Source organism: Oncorhynchus mykiss, chromosome 22 (assembly GCF_057628025.1).
Source record: "Oncorhynchus mykiss isolate SJ-2025 chromosome 22, ASM5762802v1, whole genome shotgun sequence".
Lineage (NCBI taxonomy): Eukaryota > Metazoa > Chordata > Actinopteri > Salmoniformes > Salmonidae > Oncorhynchus > Oncorhynchus mykiss.
The window spans coordinates 49,587,539-49,599,571 of NC_143043.1; the positions used below are offsets into that span (position 1 = coordinate 49,587,539).

General features: G+C 38.8%; 1 protein-coding gene and 1 long non-coding RNA gene across 2 annotated transcripts in view; both read right to left on the reverse strand.

Moving 5' to 3' along the window:
* Positions 1 to 12,033, reverse strand: part of LOC118936581 (uncharacterized) — a 37,727-nt gene that overhangs the window by 4,011 nt on the left and 21,683 nt on the right. The window lies entirely within an intron of this gene.
* Positions 3,545 to 4,862, reverse strand: LOC118943594 (trace amine-associated receptor 13c). The gene has a single exon (XM_090216276.1). It carries the CDS (start codon positions 4,616 to 4,618, stop codon positions 3,659 to 3,661), a length of 960 nt encoding a protein of 319 aa, XP_090072402.1. The 5' UTR covers positions 4,619 to 4,862; the 3' UTR covers positions 3,545 to 3,658.

Below are 12,033 nucleotides of genomic sequence, written 5' to 3' on the forward strand. Positions count from 1 at the left end.
TATTGTTTGTACAGATGAACGTGGTACCTTCAAGCATTTGGAAATTGCTCCCAAGGATGAACCAGACTTGTGGAGGTCTACGATTTTTTTCCTGAAGTCCTGCCTGATTTCTTTTGATTTTCCATGATGTCAAGCAAAGAGGCACTGAGTTTGAAGGTAGGCCTTGAAATACATCCACAGGTACACCTCCAATTGACTCAAATGATGTCAATTAGTCTATCAGAAGCTTCTAAAGCCATGATATCATTTTCTGGATGTTTCCAAGCTGTTTAAAGGCATAGTCAACTTAATGTATGTAAACTTCTGACCCACTAGAATTGTGATACAGTGAATTATAAGTGAAATAATCTTTCTGTAAATAATTGTTGGGAAAATTACTTGTGTCATGCACAAAGTAGATGTCCTAACCGACTTGCCAAAACTATAGTTTGTGAATAAGACATTTGTGGAGTGTTTGAAAAACTAGTTTTAATGACTCCAACCTAACTGTATGTAAACTTCCGACTTCAACTGTACCTATATCCTTGTGATCAGCATGGATAGACCTTTACTGCACAGAATACAATTTGTTACTAACACAAAGGTCAAGGTCAAATTGACTTCAGATCACTGTTCCTCAGTGCCTGAGCATCATAGGGACATCATGATATCAATGTGATCAGCATGGTTTCACCATTCTGGTGCACGAAGCAGCTTGTTTCAAGGACAAAGCATTCAATAATTACATGGACCACGGTCAAGGTCAACTTGCTGGGTCAAACTGACCCAGAACCACACAGACACCGTGAGGAATAAAGCACAACAGCAACTCTTCAACCTCAGGATACTTTACAAATTAGGTCTGTCTTAACTTGATCCCCACATCCATTCAATGGTCATGCTGCTCCCCCTATGGTCCTTCCCCCCTACAACATTAGCAGTTTTTACTCTGCCTCCAACCCAATGGACAAGTATTTATAATGCTATTTCAAATGTTTTATTTTTATAACCATTTTCATTATTTTATTTCACTTAGTCCTGCATGTTCAAGCTCAGAGCCTGAGATTTTCACTGTACTCTGCAATCACACGTGTACATATGGCTATTAAACACAGAATCTAAATGAAAATGAAAGTCCCCTAAATTGGTGAATTAACATTTAAGAAGTTAATATGAGATCATTTCAGTATCACATATTAAAGTGACAATTATCTTGTATTAATGTGATCATGATGTTGTATTAACTTGATAATTATCTCATCAAAGTTAGAGGAATTTCTGCCAAAAGTTTTAGATACAAATTTAGTCTAGTACACATGAAATAAGAACTTCAATTGACAGTTCGAAAATGACTGGGGGGGGGGGGTGTTTAGGAAGGCTACTTTCTTTATATACACTAGCCTACTCCACAGTAACCACATGGGTTGCCACTGTCTGCTCTGGGCTCATTTTAATCACACTCTAACCTTTGATATTTGCCTCTCTGAAGGCCACAAAACAACATGTTTCATTGCACATGACGAGGCTTTTTTTTTTTAAGTTATTGACTTCACATTAAGCCAGATTCAAGAAACATCCATGACAGCTTTGTGTTGCTGAAACTTGAAGCAGCAACCACGGCACAATCAATCGGGAGGTGGACTATACATAGAGATGAAAATTAGACTCATTTGAATATTACCTCCGCAAGGCAACCTGGCCTACTTCCTCCACAGAGAGTGCCCATTGCCGCTGAGCGAGAGACTGAACGGCACCAACCACGCCATCAGACACACGTTTCTGCTAACACATAAAGTTCAGATAGAAATTGACTTTATAGAGCAGACATACTTATTTTTCATATAGAAAGAGTCTAGTTATCCTTCTCAGTCACAAATGGTGAGTTATACTGTCATCCTATGGCCACTTCACATACTGAAAACAATCTCTGCCCACTGGGCACAATGTCTACTCCATGTTGGTTAAAAAAAAAAAAAAAAACTACGTTGATTCAACCAATATGTGCCCAGTGGGTGTAAAACTCTGCAGTAAAACTGTTTTTAAACTTGTCTCTTTACTCCAGCATTTTGGATTTGAGATCAATTGTTGCATATGAGGCGACATTATAAAACGAGGGTATTTTATTCGAGGGTATTTTCCTACATATCTGTTTTACCGTTTAGAAATGAAAACACATTCTGTATCTATTCCCCCCATTTGAAGAAGTCATAAGCATTTGGACAACTTCACTTGTAGTGTGTTAAAGGTAGTAACCCCTTAAACGTAATGTTCAGTTAAATGATGTATTTAGATATCGGTTCCCTTACCCTGTAAGCAGTCTATGAACTTCTCTAATGAGTGACTGTAATCCACACTTTGGTTTTGAAAGTCACTGCCAACAAACACGAATGCTAGTATTTTCAGACAAAACACTTTACTACATCGGCACACTACCACAACAATGTGACTGTTTTGGAATAAAAAATGCAATATATTTCCTTTAACATCCTCTGTGTTGTGTGCTTATTGTTTAACCATTGATATGTTCCAGGTCATTTTGAGAACTTAAGGAGCACCATGTCCTGCTGGGATGTCTACCAATGGCATATCCATCTTATTGTGATAAATTAAACTGGTCACTGTTCAAACATTTATAAAGTATTAAGAAAGTCTGAATAGTCCTCACTTTAGATTAGAGACTGCAAAATGACTTTACTAATGATCAGTTAATGGTTTATAAGGACATATACTACACAACTTATTAATTATTTTAAATAATTAGACCATAAAAGGTTAAATAAATGTGAATAACTAGCTTGCTAAAAAAAATGTGGGAGTAATGATAAATAAATTATGAGTAAAGTATTTACTAATCCATTATTAATTATTTAGTGTGTTACCCAATCACTATATTCATTCACACTAAACAGCTTCTGAGAGAGCTGTTCTGGCGTGACCCTTGACCTGGCAGCAGGGATGTAGTGAGAGTAGTGGTAGTGTTTATACCCAGTATGTTGAGGTTGAAGTGTCTACTGTGGTCTCCTGCACTGTTGTTTAATCATTACTGCATATTGTAGTTATTTATAAATGTGAGAATACAAAGCTGATTAACATTTAACAAATGGTGACCAAACTGTAAATGCCTTACAAATAAATGGTTTATTTACACATTTGTTATTACTGAAAATTATAAAGTGTTACACATAATTGCATATTCTTGCATTTGACCCTAAACTACTTACACAATACACCATTGAGATAGACCTGGAAGTTATCTGATATCATGCAGTGTCTTTCATTTCAACTTCACTACACTTGATGAAGGCATTGTGTCACAATTGGGCCACTAGAGGGTGATGTTAAACATAATGACTCATGACGTCCTCAGAATGTAGTTTTAGAATATTTACTATTTATCATTAAGTAACATGGAACAACCACAGACTTAGGTATTTGGAGTACACAATCCACAATGACTACAATGTCTTTTATAAAACAAGCTTATGCCTTCTTATGCCTTCTCCAAGTCATTCATATCCAATCCAGACAAATCATTCTGTATCAACACCACATGTATTTATGATGACAACACTGAGATAAGTAATGTCAGTATTGTTACAAGAAAGAAGCAATTATAACAATTGTATAACGTAATGATATCAAATCTACGTTTGTCAAATTTAGGAATAAAAACATAGTACTATGAATGCCATACCTTCAGAGATAAAATATGTTTAGCTGTCACTTTGAACCAAGGATAAAAGAAAGCATAAATTATTGGATTTATTAAGGAATTAACAAGTGGCAGAAAACGGATGAAAAGTGATAAATTGTCACTTAAAAAAGACAAAAAAAAGAAACCGAATAGAGATGGAATCCAACAAATTAAATAGTTGAAAACAACAATAGAAAGAGTTTTTGCTGCTTTTCTCTCAGACTTATTTGCTTGTACAGTTTTAACACCAGACACTCTGGCAGCCTCTTTTGAAAATACCTTTCTGGCCTGTGATCTGGCCACCACAAAGATTTTCATATAAAGTGTTATAATAATAGAGCACGGGACAACCATTGTAATTACAATGTCCATTATTTTACCCCACATAAACCCTTCAACAATAAAACATTCATTCAAACACCTACTGGGTACCTGTACATTTACAATGTCTGTTATAATAGCAGCATTGTATATGGTACAACACCACCAGCTAATGGATATACAACATATCATTCTTGTTATTGTTATTTTAGAGTGGTACAATAAGGGATCACACACAGCAACATAGCGGTCAATAGATATCAAGACCAAACTGCCCAGAGATAAAGAGGTACATAAACAAGCCATATATATATGAAACACGCAGAAATATTGCCCAAAACCCCAGCATGATTCCATTATTGCTACAGTCGTTACTGGTATCACAATCAGTCCCACCAGGAGATCTGCTACAGCCAGAGAGAGGAGGAGCAGGTTGGTTGTAGTGTGGAGCTGCTTGAAGTGAGCGATGGAGATGATCACCAGTAGGTTCAAAAATACTGTAACTGCTGAAATCAATGAGAAGAAGATGTACAGTGTTATGTAGATAGATGTCGATAGCAAAGCCTTTCTGCAAGAAGAGTTTATGTCTTGAAAACAGTATTGAACATCTTCATGTTCCTCCATTTGTAATAAAGGGTCAAATGCTGAGGTCCAGCTCCTGCTTGGTCCTGTGTGTGACCCTGTCAGGTCAGCCTTCTGACAAACTCTGAGCTCTGCCTCTCTATTTATCCCTGAGTTACTGACAGAAACTCCCCTCCCCGGAGTCTCTCTGCACACACACACACACACACACACACACACACACACACACACAAAATGAACAAACGGGTTAGATAAAAAAAAATAATTTATGATGTAATGTATGACAGGATTGGATGTTTCTGTGCCCACCTAGCATGTCCTTCAACTTTACTGATGAGAGAAATTGTACATTTTCTCAATTGAGCATTTTAATGGGGAAAATATAATATGGGTGATGTTTTGGTCACTCAAAGGCTTTTTTCACATGGGAAGTAGGATAACTGTACAGACTAACTGGTTTGGGGGATGACAGTGCTTAGTTTGGAACATAATCCACAACCTCAGGAGACATGACAGCACACCACATGTCAGCTGGCCAGTGTGTAGGAAAGTTGACAGTAGGAAAGTTGACAGTAGGGAAGTTGACAGTAGGGAAGTTGATGAAATGGCATAAATGTATGCAGCCCTACGAATTGAATCTGTTGTATTGGCCAGTTATATTATCTGATTAATGTGGTATTTAGTTTCCTGACACAGGAACAAGCCAGTTGATCAGAATATATCATGGAGAGTATCAGCAATTGGTGTCTGTCTAGACAGTCAGATTTTGCATGAAAAAAAATTACATTGTTACTGTGTTTTGCCTTTGTAGGGCCTTATGGGGTATGCACTAGAGCACATGCAGTCAAAATGAATAGTGGCATTACATATGAACATTCCATAGACGTTTAGAAATGTCCATTATGAACTGAATTATGAATAGTACTTCTTCAAGTTGAGGTAGACTTTGTCTCAGTTACATCATGGGTACAAATACTATTTGTCAGACATCAGAACAACAACACTGTATTCTGACCCAATCACCCCGTAATGTTGTTTTCCTTTTCTGGTGTGTTGTTTTCTCTGATTTAAACAAAAAAAGACGAAGTCATGTAATTTCCATTTCATTTAGTTGAATCAATCATCTCAAAAGCACTTATAAAATAACCTTTCACAAAAAAATGACAACTCAATTGGAATAAATCATGATTAGCCATTTAGTCAAGTTAGCACTCCTTAACAGCTTCAGCGGTAGCCCCCAGACCCTGGGCACAAGGACCATCTATAATGCAAGTCTAACTACTGAACTGTAACAGTAAACAGTGTGATTGTGTGAATCACACTTTTGGGGCATTAATATTTATGACCTAATTCAGTAATACTTTATAATAACATTCAGGAATAAAGCATTTGTAAGGCATTTATAGTTTTATCACCATTTATTAATCATTACTCCCACATTTGTTAAATGTCAGTAAACTAGGTATTCTCACAAATACAAATGTTATAGAGAGAAATAGTCCTTTAATAACTACAACCTAAAATGTCTTACCTGGGAATATTGAAGACTCATGTTAAAAGGAACCACCAGCTTTCATATGTTCTCATGTTCTGAGCAAGGAACTTAAACGTTAGCTTTCTTACTTTCTTCTCCAACACTTTGTTTTTGCATTATTTAAACCAAATTGAACATGTTTAAATATTTATTTGAGACTAAATTGATTTTATTGATGTATTATATTAAGTTTTTAAAAAAGTGTTCATTGTTCATTCAGTATTGTTGTAATTGTCATTATTACAAAAATAAATATATATATATATATATATATAGTGCCTTGCTAAAGTATTCGGCCCCCTTGAACTTTGCGACCGTTTGCCACATTTCAGGCTTCAAACATAAAGATATAAAACTGTATTTTTTTCTGAAGAATCAACAACAAGTGGGACACAATCATGAAGTGGAACGACATTTATTGGATATTTCAAACTTTTTTAACAAATCAAAAACGGAAAAATTGGGCGTGCAAAATTATTCAGCCCCTTTACTTTCAGTGCAGCAAACTCTCTCCAGAAGTTCAGTGAGGATCTCTGAATGATCCAATGTTGACCTAAATGACTAATGATGATAAATACAATCCACCTGTGTGTAATCAAGTCTCCGTATAAATGCACCTGCACTGTGATAGTCTCAGAGGTCCGTTAAAAGCGCAGAGAGCATCATGAAGAACAAGGAACACACCAGGCAGGTCCGAGATACTGTTGTGAAGAAGTTTAAAGCCGGATTTGGATACAAAAATATTTCCCAAGCTTTAAACATCCCAAGGAGCACTGTGCAAGCGATAATATTGAAATGGAAGGAGTATCAGACCACTGCAAATCTACCAAGACCTGGCCGTCCCTCTAAACTTTCAGCTCATACAAGGAGAAGACTGATCAGAGATGCAGCCAAGAGGCCCATGATCACTCTGGATGAACTGCAGAGATCTACAGCTGAGGTGGGAGACTCTGTCCATAGGACAACAATCAGTCGTATATTGCACAAATCTGGCCTTTATGGAAGAGTGGCAAGAAGAAAGCCATTTCTTAAAGATATCCATAAAAAGTGTCGTTTAAAGTTTGCCACAAGCCACCTGGGAGACACACCAAACATGTGGAAGGTTCTCTGGTCAGATGAAACCAAAATTGAACTTTTTGGCAACAATGCAAAACGTTATGTTTGGCGTAAAACCAACACAGCTGAACACACCATCCCCACTGTCAAACATGGTGGTGGCAGCATCATGATTTGGGCCTGCTTTTCTTCAGCAGGGACAGGGAAGATGGTTAAAATTGATGGGAAGATGGATGGAGCCAAATACAGGACCATTCTGGAAGAAAACCTGATGGAGTCTGCAAAAGACCTGAGACTGGGACGGAGATTTGTCTTCCAACAAGACAATGATCCAAAACATAAAGCAAAATCTACAATGGAATGGTTCAAAAATAAACATATCCAGGTGTTAGAATGGCCAAGTCAAAGTCCAGACCTGAATCCAATCGAGAATCTGTGGAAAGAACTGAAAACTGCTGTTCACAAATGCTCTCCATCCAACCTCACTGAGCTCGAGCTGTTTTGCAAGGAGGAATGGGAAAAAATTTCAGTCTCTCGATGTGCAAAACTGATAGAGACATACCCCAAGCGACTTACAGCTGTAATCGCAGCAAAAGGTGGCGCTACAAAGTATTAACTTAAGGGGGCTGAATAATTTTGCACGCCCAATTTTTCAGTTTTTGATTTGTTAAAAAAGTTTGAAACATCCAATAAATGTCGTTCCACTTCATGATTGTGTCCCACTTGTTGTTGATTCTTCACAAAAAAATACAGTTTTATATCTTTATGTTTGAAGCCTGAAATGTGGCAAAAGGTCGCAAAGTTCAAGGGGGCCGAATACTTTCGCAAGGCACTGTATATATATAATAATCGGCCAATTGAATCGGTATCTGCTTTTTTTTTTTTTTTCTGGGTCAAGGTTTGGCTTTTTCAAGAGAGTCTTTATTACTGCCACTTTTAGTGAGTTTGGTACACATCCGGTGGATAGGGAGCCGTATATTATGTTCAACATAGGAGGTTCAAGCACAGGAAGCAGCTCTTTCAGTAGTTTAGTTGGAATAGAGTCCAGTATGCAGCTTGAAGGTTAAGAGGCCTTGACAATTTTCATCAATGTGTCAAGGGATATAGTATTAAAAACTTGAGTGTCTCTCTTGATTCTAGATCCTGGCAGTGTTGTGCAGATTCATGACAACTGAGCTTTGGAGGAATACGCAGATTTAAAGAGGAGTCCGTAATTTGCTTTCTAATGATCATGATCTTTTCGAAGAAGAAGTTCATGAATTTATCACTGCTGAAGTGAAAGCCATCATCTCTTGGGAAATGCTTATTTACATATTTTAAAGTCACAAACCACGTAAAACGTCTGCAATCTTCTCCGGCGCCCTCTACTGGGTCTGAAACTGTGAATTCAGACATAAAGGTTCGGACAACTCTAGCTGAGGTTAACAAGGTAGTAGGTTTAGTGGAGGATCTAAATGTGGGTCTAACCAACAGTTAAAGTCACCACCTAAGATCAACATATGGGAGGACATATCGGGGAGTTTAGAGAAAACCGATTTGAAAAAAAATCACCATTGTCCCAATTAGGAGCATAAGTATGAACAAGAAGTTTATTCGTATTGAGCAGCCTACCACTGACAATTATGTATCTACCACGGGGATCTTCGCTCACATTAGAACATGTAAAAGGTACCGATCTGTGAAGTAAAATAGCCACCCACCCCTCTTGCCTTACTCTAAAATGAGGAATGGAATACCTGACCCACCCATCTGCACCTAAGACTTGAGTGTTATGTTACCATCAGATGAGTTTCTTGGAGAAAGATGATGTGAGCCTTCAATTGATGAAGGTGGACTAGCACCTGACTATGTTTAACTGGGTAATTGATGCCCTTGCAGTTCCAAGTAAGAACATTAGAATCATTCCGTCCAGTTGGATGGGCTACACTAGGCTGAGTCATGTCTTATGAGAGAGAGAACATGTAAAGGACAAGGTACAATGTAAACTAAACATCTTAGTTGACCCTAATAGCACAAATGTAAAAAACAAAGATAAGCGACAAAGTGCCAAAAAAACATATCGAAACTATAATTTAAATAAAGAGGGAAAAACCTCTTCCCTCACAACCTCCCTTACCAAAGCATCTCCCCAACTGAGATGCAAGCAAAATCCTAAATACAAAAAAAAGTTAGAACAAAGCATGATAACTCTTACTTGGTGCTTGCTACCTGAGATTTGTGACCATTTAACCAGAGTAAACCATACATGCATAGATTGGTCCCCAGTAGAGTCTAAGGAAAACTAACCTCGGTTAAGAGAGGTTTAAGAGCAGTAAAAGTGGTAAAACTGCAACTGAACCATGAAAACAGACAGATATTGGCATTAGAGAAGCCTTAGATCAAAATAAAATAGTAATGATACAAATAAAAAGCAACTATGTGAGTGGAATAAAGAATATATTTATGCATATCTGCATTGTATCACATTATAGTGGGGAGTCAACTGTATATTCACCAACATGGGTTGGAAATTAAATTTTCAAAAAGAACGACATTCAAGTTTCAATGAACCCAGCAAATTTGGCATCGTTAGCCAACCAGTCTGCCAACTATTCTGCTAACAAGACCAACTAACCAACCATTTGTTCCACACCGTGCAGTACAACAGCCGCTTTCATGTTCTTGTTGATGAAATCGGCCGCTAGAGCCGGGTCCTCGAATCTGTGCGTGGAGCCGTCCGGTAAAGTCAGTCTCAGAACCGCAGGGTAGATGAGGCCGAACTTCACGCCCGGGTTGTGGTGTAGTCCGCAAATATCGAGACTCTTTTACCCTTGTAGAGGAAAGGTAATGCTTCTCCCGATCTCCTCAGTATGTCATTGCTGACGTGAAAGAAATGCACCCTGATGACAAATGGTCTCATGGGTTCTTCATTCCGGGGTCGGCTACGCAGGGTGCGTTGGGCACGGTCTAGCAGTGGCTTCTCCTCCAGGCTGAGAAGCTCCTGAAGTCGGTCTTGGGCCCTCCACTCCCTCCAGTATTCCCAGAAGACGAATGTTGTTCTTTCGCATTCTACTTTCCATATCTTCACACCTCTAGTCGAGGTATGCCACCCTAGTTGTTAACTTAAGCATTGCCTTTAAATTGTTTAACTCTGGTCAAACGTTTTGGGTAGCCTTCCACAAGCTTCCCACAATAAGTTGGGTGAATTTTGGCCCATTCTTCCTGACAGAGCTGGTGTAACTGAGTCAGGTTTGTAGGCCTCCTTGCTCGCACATGCTTTTTCAGTTGTGCCGACAAATTTCCCATAGAATTTAGGTCAGGGCTTTGTGATGGCCACTCCAATACCTTGACTTTGTTGTCCTTAAGCCATTATGCCATTACTTTGGAAGTATGCTTGGGGTCATTGTCCATTTGGAAGACCCATTTGCGAAGAAGTTTTAACTGAGGCCTTGAGATGTTGCTTCAATATATCCACATAATTTTCCTACCTCATGATGCCATCTATTTTGTGAAGTGCACCAGACCCTCCTGCAGCAAAGCACACCCACAACATGATGCTGCCACCCCCGTGCTTCACGGTTGAGATGGTGTTCTTCGGCTTGCAAGCCTCCCACTTTTTCTTCCAAACATAACGATGGTCATTATGGCCAAACAGTTCTATTTTTGTTTCATCAGACCAGAAGACATTTCTTCCTTGCTGAGCGGCCTCTCAGGTTATGTCGATATAGGTCTGGTTTTACTGTGGATATAGATACATTTGTACTTCTTTTTCTCCAGCATCTTCACAAGGTCCTTTGATGTTGTTTTAGGATTGATTTGCACTTTTCGCACACAAAGTACGTTCATGTCTAGGAGACAGAATGCATCTCCTTCCTGTACATGCGTACTATTGTTTGTACAGATGAATGTGGTACCTTCAAGCATTTGGAAATTGCTCCCAAGGATGAACCAGACTTGTGGAGGTCTACAATTTTTTTCCCTGAAGTCTTGGCTGATTTTCCCATGATGTCAAGCAAAGAGGCACTGAGTTTGAAGGTAGGCCTTGAAATACATCCACAGGTAAACCTCCAATTGACTCAAATTATGTCAATTCGTCTAAGGTTCTAAAGCCATGACATCATTTTCTGGAATTTTCCAACTCGTTTTTCAACCACTCCACAAATGTCTTATTAACAAACTATAGTTTTGGCAAGTCGGTTAGGACATCTACTTTGTGCATGACACAAGTAATTTTTCCAACAATTATTTACAGACAGATTATTTCACTTATAATTCACTGTATCACAATTCTAGTGGGTCAGAAGTTTCCATACACTAAGCTGACTGTGCCTTTAATGACTCCAACCTAAGTGTATGTAAGCTTCCAACTTCAACTGTACATATATCCTTGTGATCAGCATGGATAGATAGAACTTTACTGCACAGAATACAATTTGTTACTAACACAAAGGTCAAGGTCATGTTGACTTCAGATCACTATTCCTTAGTGAATGAGCATCATAGGAACATCATTATATCAATGTGATCATCATGCTTGTGTAGCCGATGTGAAATGGCTAGCTAGTTAGCGGTGGTGCGCGCTAGTGGCATTTCAAATCGGTGACGTCACTTGCTCTGAGACCTGGAAGTAGTGGTTCCCCTTGCTCTGCAAAGGCCGCGGCTTTTGTGGTAACGATGCTTCGGGGGGTGACTGTTGATGTGTGCAGAGCGTCCCTGGTTCGCGCCCAGGTCGGGGCGAGGGGACGGACGTAAAATGTATACTGTTACAGTTGCACCATTCTTGTGCATGAGGCAGCTTGTTTCAAGGACAAAGCGTTCAATAGTTACATGGACCAAGGTCAACTTGCCGGGTCAAACTGACCCAGAACATCACGGATGTCACTATTTT

Coding starts and splice junctions, on each gene's coding strand:
- LOC118943594 (XM_090216276.1), bottom strand. CDS start 4,618: ATGGAGGAACATGAAGATGTTCAATACTGTTTTCAAGACATAAACTCT.